Source organism: Sinocyclocheilus rhinocerous, unplaced genomic scaffold (assembly GCF_001515625.1).
Source record: "Sinocyclocheilus rhinocerous isolate Xijiao unplaced genomic scaffold, SAMN03320098_v1.1 scaffold2423, whole genome shotgun sequence".
Lineage (NCBI taxonomy): Eukaryota > Metazoa > Chordata > Actinopteri > Cypriniformes > Cyprinidae > Sinocyclocheilus > Sinocyclocheilus rhinocerous.
This window is the reverse complement of record NW_015634501.1, coordinates 4126-29347: the sequence shown is the minus strand read 5'-3', so window position 1 is coordinate 29347 and position 25222 is coordinate 4126. Positions and strand designations below refer to the sequence as shown.

General features: G+C 37.4%; 1 protein-coding gene across 2 annotated transcripts; it reads right to left on the bottom strand.

Annotated features, from left to right (window-relative positions):
• Positions 1–1787: 1787 nt before the first annotated feature.
• Positions 1788–23973, bottom strand: LOC107745708 (visinin-like protein 1). Of its 2 annotated transcripts, XM_016559636.1 has the most exons (5): positions 23916–23973; positions 4673–4859; positions 3838–4053; positions 3547–3740; positions 1788–2453 (listed from the first exon to the last, which is right to left on the bottom strand). In XM_016559636.1, exons 2-5 carry the CDS (start codon positions 4832–4834, stop codon positions 2363–2365), a joined length of 663 nt encoding a protein of 220 aa, XP_016415122.1. In that variant the 5' UTR covers positions 4835–4859; positions 23916–23973; the 3' UTR covers positions 1788–2362. The 2 variants fall into 2 exon arrangements, with proteins under 2 accessions (XP_016415122.1, XP_016415123.1); XM_016559637.1 differs by lacking the exon at positions 1788–2453 and having other exon boundaries at positions 3034–3740.
• Between the last annotated feature and the right edge of the window lie 1249 nt (positions 23974–25222).

Genomic DNA, 25222 nt, shown 5'->3' with positions numbered 1-25222 from the left:
ACGCAGCCTAATTTTCATTTTTGGGTGAACTAACCCTTTAAATGAAATATTATTACAGTTTAAATTAACATTAAAGGCAATTTATTTGACCCACTTAAGTAGGACTTAAGTCAAAGTCCCTTTATTCTATTGTCTTTGCTTAAGTACATCGTTGTATTACATGCATTTGTATTAATTATTTAAAGTAAAAATACTTTAATGTAATTTCTATTTTCATTTTTGCCACATATTTAAATAATTTTGTAATTATACATTTGCAATGATGAAGTTGCAGTTAAGTACTTTTAAAATATATTAACCAAGTACTTTATATGCGCTTTAGTATGTTAATAAACACATCAAAGTAAGAGTGTCTTCAAAAGCATGACAAAAGAGTATTAACAAATAATGATTTAAAATGTACTTTTTAATTTGAAAGTATTACAAAGTGTACTTAAGTGTATTAAGAAACAGTTATAAAAGTATACTTTCTTTAAGTGGCCTTTTAATTCATTAATATTATATTATCTGCAAGTACAGTTTTTTTTTAAATATACCTAAAATATTTGAAGTACAAGTACAAGTGCACATTCAGTACAATTAAGCACACTTCTTTTTCACAAGGGGTAGCACAGTTTAGTATAAAGAAAGCTATTATGTGACATAATAAGAAAGAGATTACACTTGCCACTCATGAGCAGAGGTGTGTGAATGTGTCAGGAAACACATCCCACAAGGATTTCACAAGATTATGAGTAGTGGAAAAGCAGTTGTGACAAAATGTGCTTATAGGCGAATAAAGAAATTGCTTAAACTGCTGTTACTGAAGATGTAAAAAATGAACTGCTGCAAAATGAATCGCAGGATTAGTCTTTGAGAATTACTAAAGCCTTTCACTAATGAAAAATAAGTCACTTGGGTAAAGCTAAAAAGATGTCTAAATACAAATAATCATTGCTTTTTTTGTAGCACAATGTTCCAGTAAGACCCTCCTCATTGTGATCTAGAAGTATATTTAGGGTTTAAAAGAGAAATCTGGAGAAATTACATCACTTGCTCACCAATGGATCCTATGCAGTGAACTGGATGAAGCATTATTATGGATTTATTTTGGCAAAAAGCAACAGTTTAAAGTTAAAATGCCTTATAGATTGATTTGTTTCTTACGAACACTCATCTTTTTGCTTCACAAGATGTTAACCGATGGACTGTGAGTCGTGTGGATTACTTGTGAATTATTGTGATGTTTTTATCAACTGTTTGGACTCTCATTCTGACGGCACCCATTCACTGCAGAGGATCCTTTGGTGAGCAAATGATGAAATGCTAAATTTCTCCAAATCTGTTCCAATAAGGAACCAAAACAAAATTTTCAGCAAACTGCGAGCTGTTTCTTTTAAGGGGGGTTGCTGCTAAAATTCACAGAGACTATATCACATATTGAACTTAGTTGGACCCCTTGGACCCCCTGACAGCCCTGGTTCCGAGTGAAATCGTAGTGTTTGAAGATCTGGTGCTAAAGTTAACTGGGCAAGTTAATTAACATCTTTCACCACAGGGAGGCAGTCTAAAACTAAAGCTGTATTGCCTCTACTCACTACATAGTGCAACAGTAATCTCATGTTAGTATTGCGGCATAGTAACATTGACAAGTACTACACATTCTGCGTCTGGTTTACATTTGTGTCCACTTATATTACAAGAGTAAAGAAAGATAGTTCAACATTGACAATATTCATACACTTAAAATCCCCTTAGGTGACACCTGCAAAGCTTATGAAATAAGAGATGAACTAATAAAGAACACGACGGCGTAATACTCCTAGCACTGGCGTGAAGATCATAAGAAAGAATTAATACAAAGATTGAGGCATTTGTGTTCTCTTACATGAACTCACACACTCACACTGCAGCTTTCACACCAGATTATAATGAAGAAAATGCACACATTAGTGTGCCTCTTCCACGGACAGACCCACATACGTAAGTACAGTAAGTTTTTTTTGTGTTAGCACACAAATCATTGCAGCCGTGTCAGATTATGAAAGCAGTTCTAAGGTAGAGAAACATTTACATGTACATATTAAGCATGTGTATAGGCATTATGTACAAAATGTCATCATGTACATATATTGTCAGTTCTCTAGCTAACGCTACTCCTCGTTTTCTGGCATGACCCGTTAGAAATATCACTCTTTTACTCAGCCATGGCTTTTCAGTTTTATCTCGGCCAATAACGCAGTTAGAAGTCTATGCTTTGTGATGGTATCGTCAGATTATGGCAATGCGTTCAAACTCCACTGATGTGTCAGTATTAGTTGCTGGAGTGTTATCTAGTGGGGTAGAGCGCTCTATATGAAGGCACCCGCAAATATCAAAGGATTCAGTCCTGCCCTGAACTCTCAGTAATTCTGTAATGCTCTTCCTCTGGCACAACCTGTAACCGGGCATGTTGCTCTTCTGACATTTTCAATCTGGGTAAAAAATAAATAAATACATAAATAAATAAAAAAAGATGCATGGTATAAACATTTGGCCGATACCGATAAGCAGATAATTGTTGTTATGCGCAATAACCGATAAATTACGGAAGCCCTCTTTCTTGTGTTCTTGTAATCTCGACACTGCTTCTGTAGATAAATGAATAACAGATCAATTCATTTCTATTTTTTCTAAATAAATTATATAAAAATGTACAGTATGAAAAGTGGAAATTCATTTGCTAAAGATTATATTTAACAGTGTTATTAAATGATTTGTGTTTTTAAAGATTAACTTCAAGTGAGTGTTAAATGACAGCAAAAATAATCTAAATGTAAAAATAGGGGAAACGAGCATGAACTATTAAGTGTCTCAAATACCAGGTAATTTCAATATCCACCAATAAATAAATAAAAATCAGTAACACTAAATAATATGATTTTTTTGTAGTAAAACAAATAAAACAAAGATTAATATGTTAAAATGTTTTACGTGAAACACTATTTCAGTCTTTCTACTTTTAAATTTTACATTTAATTTATGTCTTGTTTGCCATTTCTTTGTAATTATTTGTGAAATGTACTGGCAATTTCTGAGTGAAAATTGCTTCTACACCATATTAATTCTGATATATTGTGTATCCCTAATATAATTTCAGGCCTAAAAATGCCTTTTGTATCTTTAAAAGATGTAATTTTTACATTAAATTGTTCAAATATGCTTCTAATCCTAAAAGATAGTTAGTTGGCTCAGAAGTGACCTTTTTTGAGGAAAGAAATGTCTTGTATTAAGGATTCAATCTTTTGAACTTTCTGACTCTCTCTAGAGGCTGGAAAGCAGACAGAATGTGTAATAAGTGATACAGGGTGGAAAAGACCCTCTCTTGCATTACTTTGACTAATCATTCCAAATGGCCATAATCATTCCCTTAACATTCCCAAGATTATCATGCAGTCTAACTTAACTGTATGTACATTTTCTCTCATTATCTATTACCTACATCTCTCTAGAAGTCTGTACATGGTTCTCCTCCCCTCCCTACATCCCCCAGCCCACTTCACTCATCTTCCTCCTCTCCCTCCTTACTTCTGCATGTCACACTGCAGTAAAAGAACAATGGAGGGGTCGCTCTTGGCCGCCTCTTTGAACTCCTCCAGCGTGATCTCGTCGTTGTGGTCCTTGTCCATCTTGCTGAAGATTTTGTCCACACGCTGCTGTGGGGTCAACCCGTCTTCGTTCATACGCATCATGATCACCGTCCCAACCATCTTGTAGATTGCCTGGACATCAGAGACATCCCAAAAAATGGGATGAACACACTTCTAAAGCAAACACGTATTTTATTATGTGATGCAGTGCCTTCTCTGAATCCCTCACCTCAATGATCTCCAGCATTTCCATGCGTGTGATCTTGCCATCTCCGTCCAGGTCATACATGTTGAAGGCCCAGTTGAGTTTCTGCTCAAAACTTCCCCTGGAAGTAATGGACAGTGCGCAGATGAACTCCCTGAAGTCAATGGTACCATCACTGTTTTTGTCAAATGTCCGAAAGGCATGCTGGGCGAATTTTGAAGCGTCGCCATAAGGAAAGAACTGAAAGACACAAAACAGCATCTGGCTTTTAGTACACTTTTTAGTAACTTAACTACATAGCCCTACTTAAGGGAATAGTTCACCCCAAAATGATAATCACCATTTTTATGATATTTTTATAGTGACTTCTCATCATTTTTGTAGTTTTATAGTCCCTAGTCGTAATATGATCTCATTTTATGGAAAATATGAAGGTCAAAATTCTGCTTAACATCTTTTGTGTTCCACATAAGAAGAAAGAAAGTCATACTGGTTTGGAACAGCATGAGTGTAAGTAAATCATGATGACAGAATTTTCACATTTGGGTGAACCAACCCTAATATGCTGGTTATGTTTTGAAGCATGGCAGCTGGTTTGAGCTGGTCCTGACTAGTTGCTTAGGACCATCTTTGGACCAGCTTTAACCAGCTAAGGACCAACTATGGTCCAGCTTAAACCAGCTCAAACCAGCTGCCATGATTCAAAACATACCTAACCAGCACATGCTGTTTTTTTTTTCAACAGGGAAAGCCTCGACAATATTTTTCAGTATCTTTTTTTAATTTCCTTCATGTACCTGAGGGTCACACTGAGAGTAGGTATATCTAATGTGGAAAGCATCCCTTTGACTTCCCTCACCTTGACATAGAGTTGCTGGAACTCTTCCAGATTGAGGATGCCAGATGGACAGTCCTTCAGGAACCCCTTATACCACTGCTTCAGCTCAGCTTCGTTGAACTCTGTACTCTTGGTCAAGTCATCAAGCACTTCAGGAGCAAGCTTGCTGTTGTGTTTCCCCATATTTCTACACCTCTCTGTGAACAAGCTGGGCAAAGAGCCATTAAAATACATTCATGCTTTATAGCAGTGGTTCTCAACCAGCGGCCCGTCACGAATTCAAATGCGGCCCACCATGCTGAACACAATAAAAAAAATAACTTTCAGTTTTACAAATCAATTTCGTTTTTACATTAATTTAAAAATGTACTAAACAAATATAAGCTATAATGTTTTTGTTGTGTAAAATAATTTTGTTTTTCATAAATTATTTTCAGACATGAGCAGACCTGTAGGCTAGGCCTACTCACGTAATTAACGTTACGCATTTAACACTTACAAGTGCGCACTTTAGCAGAATTCAATTTAAATAGTCATCAGCAGCCATTAGTTCAGTAAAATTGAGCATCAGAATGGACAAATTTGTTATTAAGGGAGAAAATCGAAATGTGGAAAATGCCAGAGAAGGAACACATACAAACAAGAATAGTCGCAGTATCAGCAGTGAAGGTAGGAGAGTGCTGGACTTCGAAAGTTGATGCCGAAAAGTTGGCATCAACTTTTTTTGATGCCAAAAAAGTTGTTTGCTCCGCCACTCACTTGAAGATGTTCAGGCAAAAGGAAACACCCATACTACGCAGCAATCATCCTTAATTGGAGAAATGTGGCAAAACATCTCTGGAGAGAACCTCAGATAATTAAATTCGAAAGTGCTTTCCATATTTAGATCAACATAGGCTACACTTGTGAACGCACATTTTCTGCAATGTCACGCGTCAAATCACGCTTCCGTGCGCAGACTGCAACTTACAATTGCAACTTCCTTGTGCTGTTACTCCTTTCGAGACGAATTTCACAAAATTGGTCAGCTCCCGACAGCATCAGGTGCTTTATTAATGGTGAGTAGAATTATTTATTTATTTATTTGAATTAATGTAATCGATTAAATATCATAATATTTATGCTATAATATTATAAATCTGGTTGGTTTGTATTGGTGATGTAATATGTAAATTATATGCGTGCGGCCCGTGAGACTTGCACTTGGACCATAGTGCGGCCCAGTGGAAAAAAAGGTTAAGAACCACTGCTTTATAGACTGACAACAGCAATCAAAAACAGAAATGTATTGTGGACAGTAGGTCTCTTGACAAGATTAAAGTGAAGGAGCAATGCAACTGAGAATTGCACAATTTCACACCTTTCTCATTACTTCTGCCTCAAGTATTGGAAAAATCAAGAGTAGAGCCAGATTGTATCATTACCAAAAACTTTTATCATTAACAAAGACTTTTGTTAATTAAATGGTATTTCATGTTCTCTCAAGTCGAGTTCTTTTTTTCTCTATAGAGAAAGAGATAAAACGTTCAAGGCACACTTAACATTGAGCTCTGAGGTTAATAATCAATGGTATACGTTTCTGTTGAAGCCATCAGTCAGTGCTATTTCACCATTTTTGTTAAAATGTAAATAGATTCAGGTGAAGAACTGCATGACCAGGATTCTTTGTTTCTTTAATGTTTTAGGTAACTTTTGTGAAAATAAAATGTTAAAATATGGGTGAAATAATGTTCCATTGTCATTTAGTGTAACGAATATGTTTATATAAAATTGAAACAACATTAAAGATTTAAATGTTAATGTTAATGTTTAAGCCCTATGGAGCAAATGAACAGGAAAATAATACTTTTGAAAACAATGAAATATTGGGTGTTCACTCTTGCTCTCTGTTATGTGAATCAACCATCAGACTGACATGTAAAACAACCAATCAGTGATTGGCAATCACAGCTAGCTTTTTGCGTAAAAGATGAATATGAAAACAAATGCTAAACAATTTCTAAACTTACAGCTAAAATATATGAACAAGTGTAACAAACTAAAACTAATCTGAAACTTAAAATCATATATAATCACAAAAATTAAATCAAGTAATTTTTTTTTCAACACTATCCACCTAATTTTAAAGGGATGGTTTACCCAAAAATTAAAATTCTGTCATTAATTACTCACCTTCATGTCCTTCCAAACCCGAACGACCTTCGTTCATCTTCGGAACACAAATTAAGATATTTTTGATGAAATCCGAGAGCTTTCTGACCCTGCATAGACAGCAATGCAACTACCACTTTCAAGACCCAGAAAAAGGACCATGTCTTAGTCCATCTCTTGAACGTGTCAGTTCAAAAATATCATCAAAAATATCTTAATTTGAAAGTGTCATTTGCTTCCAGTTATTTTAGCTGTACAAAACAGTTTAGGGGTGGAACGGTTCGTGGGAAAAAATCGAACCGTACGGTTCTCCACACACGGTTCGGCACGCGCTAGGACGACGGTTCAACTTAAATCTGACAACGCATCTGTAATGGTTTGCTATAAATAACACGTAAAACAAACAGGGTTTGGCTAATATATGTTTCTGTTGATGGATGCGCATTCTGGCTTTCCAATACATTACAACAACAGCAATGAAAAAAAAAATAAAATAGTTCAATGCTAATGCCGTATGCTGGAATATGAGCATTTATTCCGTCATCACCCGGGTTCTGAGGCGCGCGCGCACAGATGAGACCTGAACAGCACACGTTGATATCTGTGTTTAAGCTAAACACATTTAAGCTTTGCCAGTTTAAACATTTAAGGGCCAGACGATGCGAGCTCGTGTGCGCAGTGAGAAGATTTGTGCGTGTGCTCATCCGAAGAACCGTACCGAAACCGTGACTCTAAAACCGTGATACAAACCGAACCGTAAGTTGAACCGTTCCACCCCTTAAAACAGTTATGCTGCTTAATATTGCAAACTGGTATTTCTTTTATTTTAATGTAATGTTGTAATTATAAACACACTGATTTGCAGTGCAAATAGTTTTACCATTTACTGCGCTTTGTTACTCTTGTAGTTATTTACCTACAATGCTGTGTAAAGTACAGACTGATTAGAACTAGTCACAGTTGATGTTTCCATTTCTCTGTCTTCTGTTAGCAGCTGTTGCCTGCTATTCTTTTGGGATTTTACACTTTGTCATGACATTATGGTTTATAACATGTCTGCCTCTGGCAGAATCCGAGATATATTAAACCAAATCCAAATTGCCCTGGGCTTTGAAAATGGATATATTTGGGTGCACATATGACAAATGAGGCACTGCGTTAATGAGTCATTATCTCCGCTCTCGGATTATTAAAGTTCATTAAATATTGAACAGGTCTAAATAGTTGACGAGGGGCACATGACTATGGAATACAGCAGCAGCAGCTTTGCAGAGGAACTCATCTGAGACGTTCTGAGACCCGGTCGCCCACGGCGCTATTTTCTCCCCCTGACGGAAGGTCATTTTAGTGGGATCATGATGACTAATCAGAGGTGAGCATTCATCTCCTCTCATTTTCTCTTGCTCTTTTTCACTCCCTCTCTGTCGCTGACCTTTTTTGGAATTCTGTGGTCTGGCGGCTTTGCTAATCTTGGCATCTTTCTGATTAGTTAACTCTAGACAGGGGGGTTTAATTAAAGATCTAAGTGGTTAATGAACTGTATGGCTGACAGCATTCGCCTCAAGGCTCTGGTTCTGATTCTTTGGGGCTGGTGAAACAATCCACTATTGTTTTCAATCAGAAAGGCTTCCATCAAACTCTGCAAGCACTCATGCCCACAGGCCGACCTTTGTTAACTCGTTTGTAATGAGTGACTGCTCAAAGAGCCGGCGTGCAAGGGGAAACAAAATCTGTCAATCATTACTCCAGAGCCCTCTATGAAACTGCAAAGGAAATGAAGAATGGCTCAAATTGGAAAGCAATGTTGGTGGAGGGGCTTATGAAAGTTAATCTACACCCATATTGCTTTGGAACCTGTGAGCAAGTTGTGTGGTTACCTGGGAGTTGTAACATCAAGTTGAACACACTTTGTGGAAACACTTTGTGGAAACAACTTTATCCCACTGGTTTTGGATTGTTGTTTAAGCAAACATACACTACAGCACTGAAGTTTGTTCTACTTTGGTCTAGGCCCAGGCCCCAGACTGCTGCAGCTTAGCAGCATCATCTGTGCACACTTGTGAAACACACTGTGATAATTTCAAGATTTGTGAAAATAAATTGTTTAATCAGTAGGGAAAACTATGGGTAAAAATATAGATTTTTCCAATGAATTGCGATCTTCATTTGACCTATCCCAATATTGATTCTTGAAATCACTAGATCGATCTTTACTCTATTTTCAGTGGCTGTGTGAAAATGTATTTGCTGCACTTACTGTTCTGAAGCTGTCTGTGTTCAGCTGAACTCACTCAACTGTGCTGCCTGGACCCTGTTGTTAATTCTTAAAATGAATATTTTCATAATGTGAAGTAGTTTCCCTGTAACCATGTTTGCTTTACCACTTTTCAGCAGTAAAAATATTAAATGATGGATGACTCTTTTGAGGTGGTTCTTTTAATGAATAGTTGGTCCCACTTTATATTAAGTGGCTTTAACTACTATGTACTTACATTTAAATTAATCATTTGATACAATGCACTTATTGTGTACATACATGTTTTTACATTGCAACAAAAATCCCTGTATGTAATTACATCTGTAATTAATTTCTGTAATTACATTTATAATTACACTGTTGACCCATCCCTTACACCTTAACCCTTAAACCTACCCATAAAACCAAACCTGCCCCTAACCTTACCCGTATCCCACCTCAATAGCAGCAGAAGTGTTTTGCAATACAATATGAACACAATAAGTACATTGTACTTATTTTTTGATGTAAGTACACACAGTATATTGATTGATTGATTGATTGATTGTCTTTAAATGTGTGCAGGGTGACACCCTTTCGTTTCGTAGCACGCCCTTGACCTGTTCTTTTTACCCATTTCTACAATTCAGTTCAGAACAACAGATCAGGTCTACCAGCATGTATCTCTTTATATCACACAATGAAGACAACAAGGGACACACGGTGAGCTGGAGAGGAGGGTGGTAAAGAACCGCGATCAAGGTGACTAAATAGAAACATAAAGATCTTGTTTACACCTGGTATTAAGATGCACTTTCAGTCACCCATTCACAAGTGGTCATCCAAGAGGCATTACCATTTACACCTGCTATAACCATGTGTTTTAAATGCGTCTTCTGTGACCACTTGTATTTGGATTTCGTCTGGACCCTCCCCTCTTATTTTGTCACACTCTACATCACTTTCACGGGAGCCACAAGTATGTCACACAAATACGATTGAATAAATTGTTGTTTACAAGCATTTGGCAAAGGATACGAATGGTAACAGTGAATTTTAATTGCTTTGGCTCAACATATGTGGAAATTATTGTTTTGGTGCACTTTTCTCGTAATAAGTCCCATAACGCTCACATGTTTGGTAAGTGGGTGGCGATTAGGTGGCACATGAATACAACTGAATAAATGAAGCTATTTCAGTGCTTACAATTAATTTGGATTGATATGAATGGTAACAGTGTTTCAATTGTTTTGGCTCAATATAGTAAAGTTGGAATCGATTGTAGTGGTGCGCTTTCATCATGTTTGACTTCCTCTGGAAGTGGTCGAAAGTGGACAATCTCAAAACATTTTAGAACCCATTTACGCCTGTATTTAATGTCATCGACTATTGATCAGATTGACGAAAACCATCATAATACCAGGTTTAAAAAGGACCTTTGATGTCTGGAAGGTGAGGGAAGTGTTAAAGAGGGAGAACAGGATTGGAGGGTTTTTTTAAGAGGGCCAGAGGCCAGCTGTGTTTGGTGTCCAAGGTGAAGGTTGGACAGAGCAGCCCCATCCAGAGCCATGGACAAGGCCCAATTTAATGCCTGTCAGGAGAGCAAATGTTGCAGAAAACTAAGCTTCCAAAAGCACCTCAGCTGATAAGAAATATGGGCAGTCTAAAAATGAATGGGAAAAATACAAGGTACACCAAAAACCTTTAATCTTCTGATTGGCTTGTGTTGAGAAATAATGGATTAATTGGGTCTTAGAGTTACAATAGAAACTCAGTCTTCTTTTCCCAGTTGTTTGCTGTGGAATAAACTCTCTCCTGAGTTTCTGTCTGATGAGTCAGTTCCTGCTTCATTTGCCACCCAAGAGGACGTTTCTGCTTATCAACGAATGCTTGCGTTTTTGTGGCTCCTATAGGATTATGACGGCTGCTTGCGGATTAGTCTAGCGGTGCTGAGGGAAGAAATGTGTGAGACATTGTAAAGGTGCTGCCGTCACTACGCCGCTTCTCTTTCTTTGAACAAAAGTGATGCTTATCTGTGAGGCTTTGCAGATTAATGCTTCAAGTTTTAAGTTGCTTAAACCACATGCAACTGCCCTAGAGGTTGCTGGCTTGTCAGTGAAAAACAAACTTCTGAAGGGCAGCCAGAGAGGGCTACACGGTTAGCTTTAGGCTTCCGAACAGGTAAATGATTGCTCTGATAGCTTTCTAACAACTGCTCTTTCAAAGCAAACATTAAACTCCTCTCAGGAATATCAAAACAGTTAATTGGAAGTAGACTCAACTCTTTGGAAGTACACTCAAAAATCAAGATTTTAGATTCATATTTACATGCACGTATAAGGGAAAATGTCTGGTTTTACATGCTGTAATTGGTCATATTTTCTTAGTTTTTTTCCACCTTTTATCTAATTATCTATTTATTTATTTATTTATTTTGCTTACACTAGTTGAACACTATCAACCAATTTAAATGAATCTGTGGTATGAAAAATAGATTTTTTTTAAAAACAAAAATATTAGTCTCAATAAAAATCTGTCATAAAATGGCATGTACACTAATACATTTTTTTTGTTGAAAAATATTGTATGAGAGTTTTAGATGGAATGTCACACTGCATTTCAGATTTTCTTATATGTATATAAACTTAAAGTCAACATGAAATGGCATTTGCATATTTTATTTCAGTAGTGTGATGCATTTACAAGAAAAACATTATATACAAATAGTATAAAAATGTAGAACAGGAATAGATTTTGTTGGGAACCAAGATGTGTCTGAGATGTTGCGCCTGAAGACTTCCTAAAGGTCATTAAAAAACTTTTTTTTTTTAAAATTTATTATTTTATTTTTTTTGGCTATTAGTAGTAGTAGTAATATTATTTGTATTAGTATTTGTACAAGTCTGCATTATTTTGGCTATTTGACTACTGGTTATTTTCCCCTTGCTACCTAGCTGACATCCGGTAAATATTGTTTTATTGTTGTTTCTTTAGAATAACTTGCACAATTGACTTTAAGCAAGTAAATATAGACTATTTTGACTTTATGTTGACTTTAAAGACCATAAAATACAAAAAATGAATAGCTCTCACAAACTTCCTGTGACGAGGCCAAGAGGTTATGCACATTAATTCAGCTTCATGTTCTTTCAGTGATTTTTTCAGTCACACATAGCTGTTACCTTCCCGTCAGCAAGAAAATGTAGCAAATGTCTTTTGTGGCCTTGTTTCATGGCCTCTCCTATCACTTTCTCTCTTTCATCAGTTCTCCATTGTCACTCGGATTGATCGATGGACAGTGATTGCCTGTGTGGTCACTGCTGAAGTCTTTGATATTCCAGCCACATCAATCTGTGAGTGTTCTTTTTAAGAGCCACCAAATGAGATGAGAACCCTGGGAGCCGAGATGTGCTGGACACAGGGATATTGGCAGTGGATTAATTCCACCACAGCGCACACACATAGACGCACACACACACACAAACACAAATACACACACGTACAAAGACATACAGGTCTGGCGCTTAAATGGATCCCAGCTGGGAAAAAAATTTTTTTTTTCAAGGCTTGGACATTGTACTGGCAACTGTCAGAGATTGAACGAGAAAAGAAGAGATGACCCAATTTGAGTCTCTTCCAGACTTTATTCACCTCAGTGACCCTCTGCAAACTCTTTCAAGATTGACACACAGAAATGGCAGAAAGAACTGAGAGATGAAAGAGTAGTTTTAAGATTTCTAGATTTAAACCCTGAGAAACACACAGAACCTGTCATATAACAATGGAGGTTATATGGAGGCCAGATAGTAGTTCACCAGTTTGGCAGCACTGGTTCACCTGCTAGACTAGCATTACCCAGACATTAGTATGGTAAATTGTAATTTGCCTTTTTAGCATTCGCAAAAATGAAAATTTGCTGAAAATGTACTCACCGTCATGTCCATCCAAGATGTACAGAGGTTTGTTTCTACATCAAAACATATTTGGAGTAATTTAGCATTACATTACTTGCTAACCAATGGATCCTCTGCAGTGAATGGGTGCCGTCAGAATGACAAACAGCTGATAAAAACATTGCAGTAATCAACAAATAATCCACATTACTCCAGTTCATCAATTAACATTGTGAAGAAAAAAAGCTGTGTTTTTGTAAAAAAAAAAAAAACTTTTTTTTATTCAAACGAGTCCTCTATCCATAATATTGCTTTCTCCAGTAAAAAAGTTGTGCCATCTGAATCAGGAGAGAAATATGCACAGATCAAGCATCGTTTACAAGTGAAAACCGTTTTAAACAAATATGTCAGTGGATTTTGATGTGAGAGGATAACAGGGGTTGGACTCTTTAATTGAAGGAAGTGTTATTATGGATTATGACCTTCTATTTTGGCCAGAAGGGACAGTTTCAAGTTAAAATGACCTAATGATGGATTTGCTTTTAACAAACACGCAGCTTTTTGCTTCACATGATGTTATTTGATGGACTGGAGTCATGTGGATTACTTATGGGTTATTGTGATGTTTTTATCAGCTGTTTGGACTAATTCTGACGGCAACCAACCATTCACATTGATGAGCAAGTGATGTAATGCTACACTTCTCCAAATCTGTTCTGATGAAGAAACAAAGTAATCTACATCTTGGATGGCCTGTGAGTGAATACATTTTCAGCAAATTAAAATTTTTGTTTTAACTACTCCTTCAAGACTGCTGACCTTTCATTCCAATAAAAACTACTGTGGCGTCTCTTTGAGTTTCTTGCCTGAGCGCATGTGTCTCTGCTGAGAGTTTCCACCAATTCCAGTCACCACTGTCTTCCGTCATTGCCTTTAACTCTCTCTCTCTTAACTCCCTGTGACAGCTCAATATAACAGGGGCCATGAACCTCACAGGGACAGAAACTGGGGTTTATCTGCATAGTCAGACATAACAGATCAAACGCAATAAAGTAGCTGTCTTTTAAACAAATGGAGCTCCAAATTAAGGTTTGGGAGGAGCATGTTCATCTAATCCTGTCAATCACAACACAAGGATAAATGGCTGCTTTCCTTGTTCCTGTAATAATTCTTGTGGCATCGTTCCATCATCATTGCCTTTTCTTTGCATTATTTCGATATAGTTAGATAATTGATTAAAAATTACATTTAGTGCTTTTGAGAATGCATCAGAAATCATGAAACTGATATTGTTATATTGATGTATTTACAGATGTTATTAAAGATAGAAAACATGTTTTTAGCAACTAATATGGGTAAAAACTACTTAAAACCAAAATTTCTATAATCTGAAGAGAGATTACTAAAATGTATTATTATTGACATATAAAGGTGAAACAGGACACACAAACACACATATGCACCAGTCCAGCACACAAACACACATCCGATTGAGCGTCACTGACCTGAATAGAGAGGGTGCTTTAAGTACCCTGTAAGGACACTAGCCTTTTCACAACAATGTTCCGGCCCTTTTATGGTGGACAAAAGTGGCATGTTACAAGTGTGCTTTATCAAAACCCTGGGATGATACCACTGGTGAATAATTGGTTGTCCTGGTAACAGACCAGGAAGCTTTCACAACCCTTGTGTCACAAAATTCAGCAAATAACAACTGGTTAGATGCTATGCCATGAATGGATGTTAGCTTTGGCTTATTTTTGTTCTTTCGTCGCATGAAATAGCAAAATCAATTCATCTTAAATTTGATTTACTATTTTCTATTCAGGGTTGGGTTGCAATTTTAAAGGGGTCATGAACTGAGAAACCAAAATTGATCTTTTGGCATATAAGAGGTCATTGTGCTATAAAAAATATCCTGTAAGTTTCAGAACTCAAAACTTTGTCGTTAGTCTAAAAACAGCTTATATCGAAGGCAGTCTGCCAAAACGACAGCTTTTGGAATGTTCTACTCTATGATGTAATAATGTGGATAAGCGCTGCCTCCGCAGAAGAAGATCGACATCACTGTTTAGCCCTGCCCACCGATTCACGCATGTAGTGTTTACGAGAGAGGCGAACGCGCAGGTCTATGCAGAAACCAAACGATAAAGATGGCTCTAAAGACAGCAAGATGCTGTGCAGTGCCAAGCTGTGGAAAAAAACAGTCTTTGCATTGCCTTCCTTCTGATCCCAACGTTAGGAAAGAGTGGATGAACTTTATTTTTAATTAAGTTCCAGATCGCCTCAATAAGAACCCGGTCTTTTGTTTACTTCATTTTACCGCGGATTCATTTACAAACAAGGCACAATTCGACGTGGAATTTTCAAAAAGATTGAAACTAAAAGACAATGCTGTGCCGAATATCTGACAGTCATGTCGCAACACACAAGTGTGAGTAGCTATTGCTTTGTCTGTTAAAAAGTTTGTTTGATATGAACTGAGTATTTATGCATTTTTAACCTAAATCACAGCAGCAGTACAACAGTACAAAAATAAAAAACAGAGGCAGTTCATGACCCCTTTAAGTTAGCCATTTCAGTGGAAGGAATTATCTCAAGGAAACTTAACCAGTAACTCAGCATGCACAAAAATATATAGCCTAATTGGCCTATACCAAAATCCAAAAATGTAAGGCCGCATTAAAAAAAGGGACTCAAAATAGAATTTGAACTTGTAAATACATAAAGATAATAAATATAAATATATAAAAAGAATAATAAATATTTAAGATTCTTCACTATTAATGTCAGCATTATGGATGTATGATATATAACAGCACCATATCAGTTATTGACCAATACCTAGAGGTCCCTCTATAATTATTTTTTATTTCTATTTGTCTAATTCAAAAATGTTACTGTTTTCCATAGCTGATGTCATATTTGTTTTTTCAGCAAAGTAAAGTAGTTAAATACTATATATATATATATATATGTGTGTGTGTGTGTGTACCTACTTAACCATATTTTGGGGACAAATTTGTACCCAAAAGTGAGCTAAACCTGACAAGATTCTCCAAATTTTTCTCAGAATTTATTGGCCATCTGTAACTTTTGACTGAACTTTGAATGAACTTTTCACTAAATGTAACATTACTGTATATAAGTTATAACAACTGGATACTGTATATCCAGTAATATAAGTAATATATACAGTAAGTTGGAAAAATGCAAAATCATGATCAGAAATTGAGGTCAATATTATGATCCTTCTCTCAATCTACGAAAGTTTTATGGATGTTTACGTCACTCATGAAGCTTTTTATGCCACCTTCTCATGACTGCAGTTCAATTACAGGTGAGTCATAAAATTCTCCACTGACTCATGTGGCATAACAACCAATAGTGGGCATAAATAATGCAGCTGTTTGGACTATATGCACGCTAAAGGTCAGCCATGCTTATCTGGAGTCAAAGGGGCACATCCAAAACTGTCAGTCATCATCATCATTGTCTGCCAAAGGAGCTTTGTGAGCAAAAGAGCCAGCATAAAGGAGATTCTTCAAGTATACATGAACAGATCAGTGGGGAAAATACATAGTCCCTATATTTTCCCCTTTCTCTGTCAGTAACAACACACCTCTCTGTCTCTAACTGTACTTTTTCTCACAGCCACTAATGCACAACACTCACACACACAGGGCATGGTGGCAGATGGTTCAGGGCATTAATTTAAGGTAGTTGCAGTAGGCAAGGGGCTGCTGGGTCCCATGTGGGGTACAGGGCAAAGACAAACAAATCACTTAACAACTGCAGGACTGTTGCTAAGCTGGGACACTAAACGCAGGACCTTCTAAAAGCATCAAATGCCTAAACAGCAATAAAATAATGATTGTTTTGTGAGCAAAAGAGCCAGCATAAAGGAGATTCTTCAAGTATACATGAACAGATCAGTGGGGAAAATACATAGTCCCTATATTTTCCCCTTTCTCTGTCAGTAACAACACTCCTCTCTGTCTCTAACTGTACTTTTTCTCACAGCCACTAATGCACAACACTCACACACACAAGGCATGGTGGCAGATGGTTCAGGGCAGTAATTTAAGGTAGTTGCAGTAAGCAAGGGGCTGCTGGGTCCCATGTGGGGTACAGGGCAAAGACAAACAAATCACTTAACAACTGCAGGACTGTTGCTAAGCTGGGACACTAAACGCAGGATCTTCTAAAAGCATCAAATGCCTAAACAGCAATAAAATAATGATTGTAGATGCATCTTGAATTTTGAAGAGGATATTTTGTCTCTGTGTTTTTGTTTATATGTGAAGGTCCAGCATTCTTTTGGACCCCATTATCTTTCAATGTATATGGACAAAAACAGTTGAAACATTCTTCAAAATATCTTGCTTTATGTTCTACAGAAAAAGCAAGTCATACAGCTTTGGAATGACATGAGGTTGAATATGTGAATTTTCAATTTTGAGCGAACTATCCCTTTGGGTAAAAGACTCCTGCTTTTTTCAAAAAGAAGTGCTCTGATTGCCAAAAGATCAAATTCTGAAATCAAGCTCAGAAATTTCTGAATTTAAGCATTTCTCACACAAAAAAAATCCAAAAGTAGCAGGGTAATTTATTTGAGCTCTTTACAATGCCAAAAAGTCAAATTTGTTTTTATTTTTTATCTCTTTTACATTAAGGACTGTCAGGAGAAACATCTCAGACAAAGTTGATTCTAAAATGTAACATAGCTGAGAATCCCATCTCCTGAGCTATGAAAGTGCAACCCCTAAGCAATAACATTTTTTTCTTTGGGATAAACAGCTAGTCATGTTTACTGGCTCTAAACGAGTCCCACAGCATCATGTTAAATTAGACCCTCTGGTGTTTCTATAGTGATGTTTCCCCACTCCAGTGCTGAAGAAACATATTCTCCTCTCTCAGGAGAAGAGGGCAACCCAGTGAAGGTCACCACACATGCTCTCTACCTCTCAAAATATTGTATGTACTAAGTAAGAAGTCATTTGGTAATGCAACACTGTTGCGGCTAATGGCTGGAAATACAAAGAAGCATAATGCTGTATTTTGAGGAACCTAAAAGCACTATAGTTCCACTCCACAGAATACAATGAAACTCCCAAATGCTTCCTCAAAAACCAACTGTATTATGTTCTGAATTAGAGATAATTCTGTGCAAGGAGTAAAAAAGGGGTTAATAGTAATACCAATTAGTGTTATTGCTAAGGCACACAGTGTGAGTGACTTGAACCCCTAATACAAACGCAAACTCGTCCTGAACCGTGAAGCTTGTTGAGTAGAGGTATGTTATTTCTATAAGCATTTAGACTTTTTAGCTGATTTTCACCTGTCAAATGATGTCAGATGAAAAACCATAGATTTATACAGAAGTAGGAGTTTAAGTCAAATCTAAAGACGATGATATCAGAGACTTGAGGGTGGGCTCATTTCACTTCGCCAGTAAACTACCAATTAGATCACCACAGAAACCACCTAGTAATGCCCTAGAACCTACACAGCAACATAATAAAAACAGAATCCTACCACAAAACCAACACCAACATTGTGGCGGCAAGTTTTGCACAGGCTTTTATCCATTTACATACAGTATATATAAAAATTTGGTATTTAGTCTCATACAAGCAATATAATATTAACATTAATATTAATTTAAATAATATAATATAATATATAAATTAAAAGACATTAAAGGGATAGTTCACCATAAAATGAATATTCTGTCATTGTTTACTTACCCTCAATCTGTCCCAAACCTGTATGAGTTTCTCTCTTCTGCTGAACACAAAAGAAGATATTTTGAAGAATGTTGGTTACCAAAAAGCTGACGGTAGCCATGGACTTCCATAGTATTTTTCCATGCTATGGAAGTAAATGGCAATGACCGAATTTGAATTTTTGGGTGAACTATCTTTTTAAGTTCATTTCCTTGTATAATTAAAAAATTATACATAAGATGGTTGTCAGATGATAAACTAACCACCACCAGCTAAACAAAATATTACAAAATCATTACCATGCTTGTGGTTTAGGAAAGGTTCTGCGGCTGCCACTACTAGAGTACAAAACAGCAACATTGTAATGAGTTGATTTCAATAAGCTCATGCCATCCATCTCTGTTAAGCAGAACAAAATATTGTACCATTAAACGGCTGTTCCAGATGCTGCAATAATACAACTTTGAGCAAAATCAGTATTTAGTATTCAGAACAGCATGTCACACAGGTGCACAGTCTTTCTGGGTTCATTTTATTGTGCTACATTTGATTTAAGTGGATTGGCAGGCTGTATTTGAACTGTGCCCTCTCAAGGATGGTACTTGGGGGGGAAATAAATGGGATTATGAAATGTGGTGACCAGTCTGGGCAGTCGATGTACAATGTACGATACAATTTGTGGCATCAGATACGGTTCCAGTAAAAAAAAAAACTGTGCAAATCAATTGTAAACATCAAAAGTTTGAAATATCATCTCTCGGGAGGGTCAAATGTTACATATATGCTTAGTTTCTATTGTCAGTTCAATGTAAAATCAATTTGTGTTTAAATCAATAGGCTGGAAACTGACAAGCAGTCAGATCCTAAAGGATGTGCTGCTCATGCTATCTATAGATTGGAAGCACAGTGGGCATCATTCTATGCCAACACTATGTTTGCCATGGAACAGTCAGTCCTACTTCTCAGAATCAGCCTTATCATGGTTTGAATATCCTGTCTTATCTATATGCTGTAACATGTTGGGTAAGCGCATTGAACAATTTGTTTCTAACACCCCAGGGCATCATCCGATAACTCCAGCTGCTAAATGTATCTGACAGCATCCCCCCGTTATGACACTGTACTTGCCTCTCATTCAAATTCAGAACAGGAAGCACAGCAAAGAAGAAGAACAACAACAACACCAGAAAAAAAGATTAACAGAAAGAAAACAAGCCAGAGCACTTCTGTTTGACATGACGAACATGCACAATATTAACAAGATCCTATCGGAGAGGGGAACAAAACGCAACAGTCCTCATTCATTCTTCCATGCAGGCATTCCTTTGTTTTTCCATATCGAGCTGCCCGGAGGCCATTAGATCGGTCCCGCCAAAAAGCTGACAACTGTGTGTGGCTTTCAGAGCTCAGCCATTTTAAATCTGCCATCCATCTCCATGAAAACCAGAGCATGTGACGTGGGTAATCAGTCAGTCGGCCATGCGTGTGAGTGTAGTGCGATACTGCCCACTGCTCTTGTCTTGTTGGTGACAAAATTAAGGGGACGGCTGGACGTGTGTGTGCTGACCCTATGACCCATCCACAGCCTTTTAGTTCACCTAAACAATTTTTTATAATATTCAATACGCAACATTTCTGAGGTCTCTAAATTATTAACCTGATCAAAACTTGCTGTACACAATCTTGTGCATGCCTTCTGTCATATAATTGATAGTTTATGCTTTTTTAGCAAGTCGGTTTTAGTGTAATTCTTGTGCCTTTTTGCTGTGAACGTTTAACTGAATTTTATAAGTAAAGGTAGGAAAACAAATATTTTAAGAACTGTTGACTGAAATGTTCTTTGGGAACCTGCAGTCTTTTTTGTACATCTCTCATTCAAGATGGTATTGTATTATATATATCTGCCATCATTCATGTTTAAATATGAGCTACATATTCTCCAATATCATACTATATGGACCATAAAAGCCTGATATATCAAATATGGTACTCAACAAAAAAACACATGCAAAATGTTTTTTATAATATATTCATTATATTTGTCAAAAAGTTCAATAGAATGCTTTAAAAATAAAACATGTCAGGCTGTACAGAGTTAAAGGACAAAGCTGCTGCCATGTTCCACCACAACAGTACAACTTTACAGACATTTCAAACTAAGTACGGATTTTACAATCACCCTGCACTTCAGCAACTGAAGTGTGTCATGGTCAGATGAAGTAATGAGGCCGTAGCCCTCCACTCTTCTCACCATTGAAACCATCCCACATCTCTCTGCCCTCTGCCGTGTTTCATCTAAGCATACATAATCACTTCTGCATCCATTCATTATTTGAGCTTAATGAGCAGTGCCCGTGAGACATACTGAGCTCATTGAAGCTTCATGGCCACTCGTAGGCCCATCCAAATGGCAGCATGGATGCAAACAGATGTGGTGCCAACACGCAGATGCTCTCACAACTCGCTGCTGATCATTTTAGTGACAGTTCAGTGGTGAGCACTTGGTGACCAGTGAACAGAGCACTCAAAGAGCAGTCAATTATTTATTAAAGTTGAATGCTTATATGCAGATTGTTTACAAATGTAAGAGCACACATTCACAAAGAAAGAAACGGAACAGACATGGGATGTGTTTTAAAATTGTGTATGCTGTTTACCTAGACAGCTTATTTGGTGCCTGATACCCAAAAATTCTCTAAAAGCCTATTATGACTAAAAATGCTTCATGAGCTTATGATGCCCAAAACTGCTGCAGTGTCCTACAATGCCACAAAATGCTGCATGTATCCATGATGCCCAAAAATTATCCCTAGAAATATGCTGTATGCACCTATAATGCCCGAAATTGCTGCAACGGCCTATAATGCCTAAACAATTCTGCATGCGTCTTATGATGCCAAAAAAACATGGCATGTGCCTATGATGCCAAAAAAATGCTGCATGCATCCATGATGCCTAAAAATGATCCCTAGGAATAAGCCTAAAATATGCTGTATGCACCTAAAATGACCAAAAAATGCTGCAACGGCCTATGATGCCTAAACAATTCTGCATGCATCTTACGATGCCAAAAAAAAAAAAAACCTAGCATGTGCCTATGAACAAAGCTGCTGCCATGTTCCACCACAACAGTACAACTTTACAGACATTTCAAACTAAGTACGGATTTTACAATCACCCTGCACTTCAGCAACTGAAGTGTGTCATGGTCAGATGAAGTAATGAGGCCGTAGCCCTCCACTCTTCTCACCATTGAAACCATCCCACATCTCTCTGCCCTCTGCCGTGTTTCATCTAAGCATACATAATCACTTCTGCATCCATTCATTATTTGAGCTTAATGAGCAGTGCCCGTGAGACATACTGAGCTCATTGAAGCTTCATGGCCACTCGTAGGCCCATCCAAATGGCAGCATGGATGCAAACAGATGTGGTGCCAACACGCAGATGCTCTCACAACTCGCTGCTGATCATTTTAGTGACAGTTCAGTGGTGAGCACTTGGTGACCAGTGAACAGAGCACTCAAAGAGCAGTCAATTATTTATTAAAGTTGAATGCTTATATGCAGATTGTTTACAAATGTAAGAGCACACATTCACAAAGAAAGAAACGGAACAGACATGGGATGTGTTTTAAAATTGTGTATGCTGTTTACCTAGACAGCTTATTTGGTGCCTGATACCCAAAAATTCTCTAAAAGCCTATTATGACTAAAAATGCTTCATGAGCTTATGATGCCCAAAACTGCTGCAGTGTCCTACAATGCCACAAAATGCTGCATGTATCCATGATGCCCAAAAATTATCCCTAGAAATATGCTGTATGCACCTATAATGCCCGAAATTGCTGCAACGGCCTATAATGCCTAAACAATTCTGCATGCGTCTTATGATGCCAAAAAAACATGGCATGTGCCTATGATGCCAAAAAAATGCTGCATGCATCCATGATGCCTAAAAATGATCCCTAGGAATAAGCCTAAAATATGCTGTATGCACCTAAAATGACCAAAAAATGCTGCAACGGCCTATGATGCCTAAACAATTCTGCATGCATCTTACGAGGCCAAAAAAAAAAAAAAACCTAGCATGTGCCTATGATGCCCAAAAATGCTGCACGCATCCATGACGCCCAAAAATGATCCCTAAACTGTGAGATATGTCTCAAATATGCTGTGCGCACATATGATGCCCACAGTAAGCTGCACAAGTAATGGCAAAAATGCTGCTGAAAGAAAAAGGCTGCACACATATATGATGCTCAAAAATGCTACAAGCACATATAATGTCCAAAAGTGACGCACAAGTCCATGATTCCCAAAAATGCTCAATGCACTATGAATGATGCATTCATGATGCCCAAATATGATCTATGAAATATTCTTAAAATATAGTGTATGAACCTGTGATGCCCCAAAATCAACCCTAGAGCAACGAAATATGCCTAAAATATACTGTACGCACATGATGCCCACAAAAAATGCTGCTCAACGAAAACGTCCAAAAATGCTGCAGGCACCTATAATTGTCAAAAAATGCTACATGAGTCCATGGTGCCCAAAATACTATACATACCCAGAAATGCTGCAGTCCCCTATGATGCCCAAAATAAGGCACTTTTGATGGCCAAAAATGCTGCCTAGGAAGGCAGCTGACTAGATATTAAGACACAGCCATGTTGTCCCACTCATACATGCGTGGCGCAAACACGACACTGACTCGCATCCACGCATCCATGAACTTTTCTGGCACCGCGCTATTCATAAACAAACCTTAACGCCACAGGCTTGTGTCAACAACACAGACAAATAAATGCAACAGACCAAGTCGTCAGTAGGATATAAAGCCACAAGCCAACTTGACACTCATTTGAATGTAAAACCAAATTAACAATTATAAGTTTATTATTATATGTTACATTTTGTTTAATCTTACTTTAATAACATCAATATGAATGCACGATATAGCAATGCATGACTAAGATTAAACAACATAGCAATGCTTTTTTAAGTAAAAGTTGTAATGGCACATTATTGAAAAACATTTGTCCCTTTATAGCAAAGAAAAAGTGAATGCAATAGTATTAATATGTTTTAGTATATGTGGATCTATTTATCAAGTGTTACTAACTGAAATATAAAATCTATATGTTGTATTCAGCGAAGCTTGGAGGAGCAATGCGCGCATTATGAATTGACATGATGAAATGGCAGACAGATAGATAACTATTTCAATACAGATACAATATTACTCACCCAAATATTGTGAGAGAAGTATCCGGTCTTTTATTTATCGCTCAAAGTGACTCGTACTCTCGCGGTTGGAGGAGTAAACTGTACTTCAACAGAGAAACGCCACCTATTTGTTTCTTCTCTGTGATGAGGAGGATGAATGGAGCGGTTTCGTTTCCCTTGCCAACACATTTGCATAAGGACCGCCTAATCCGTTCTCTGATTGGCCAATATCAGAGATTAGAGCGACTGTCAGAAATGATTCGTTTTTAATTGGATGCTCTCAACTGTCAGTCAAACACAGCTCGTTGCCGCATCCCTTACGAACTAGCGCTTGTTGCACCTTCCTGCGGGCATCACTGCGTGCCAACAGAGGAAATGTGCATGTTTATCTTCACTCGAACAGGTACTTTAATCATTTGCATTCCAAGTGTACATGTGGAAGAATCTATCTATCTATCTATCTATCTATCTAATGTAGGTGACAAATTAAACCACATAAACATTTGATCAAGTTTGTGCTGGAGATGGAATGGAATCAATTTTAGGCTACATCTGGAGACTATTGTTACAATTGTTCTCAATTGCTTTGGCTTAATTTTGAAGCCATCTTAACATTTTCTAGATGCGCAATCACAATTCAACTGCATGTCTGCAAAATAGCCTATTGTAACTTGCCCAAACCTTTTTTAGATACAGATTTTAAAAGTAGGTGAAATTTTACTGGAAAAGTCAAGTAATACACAGAAAAAGACTTATGCACGTTTGTATGTGTACAGTCCATTTATTTTTGTAGCAATGTGTTACATGTATATGGAAAATAAACATTTGCATGTCCAAGTTATAAAGTCAACAAAGTTATGAAGAGTGACAAAACTTGTCAGTTTTGACCAAAAAGCCAGTTATAGTACAAAAGTGTTGACAATTGCACTGACTCATTTGCATGTGCCAAAACAAACGCATTAAAGGGGTCATAGGATGCCCATTTTCCACAAGTTGATATATTATTACATCCAACAACAAAACACAACAGATCAATCGCTTAGGAGTCATTCTTGTCTACATCTGCTCCAGAGGTGAAACAATGGAGGACTGATGACAGCTCACTCAGGGCGGGTCTAAGGTAAGACACCAGTCCAGTCTGTGCTGAAACGCTACTCTGTCAATCAAACTATCGTGGGAGGGGCCTGTCTGTGTGACGTCACACAGACAGGCATCTGAGATCGGCTCGATTTGAGAAAGGGAAAAACATTTAACCAGATTTTTAAAAAAAACACTGTGTGGATTTTTATCATTATAGGGTGGTTGTGTACACACACTGCCAACACACA

Coding starts and splice junctions, on each gene's coding strand:
- LOC107745708 (XM_016559636.1), bottom strand. CDS start 4,834: ATGGGGAAACACAACAGCAAGCTTGCTCCTGAAGTGCTTGATGACTTG. Junction 4,054..4,672: donor TCCAGCAACTCTATGTCAAG/GTGAGGGAAGTC, acceptor TGTGTCTTTCAG/TTCTTTCCTTATGGCGACGC. Junction 3,741..3,837: donor AAATGCTGGAGATCATTGAG/GTGAGGGATTCA, acceptor TCTGATGTCCAG/GCAATCTACAAGATGGTTGG.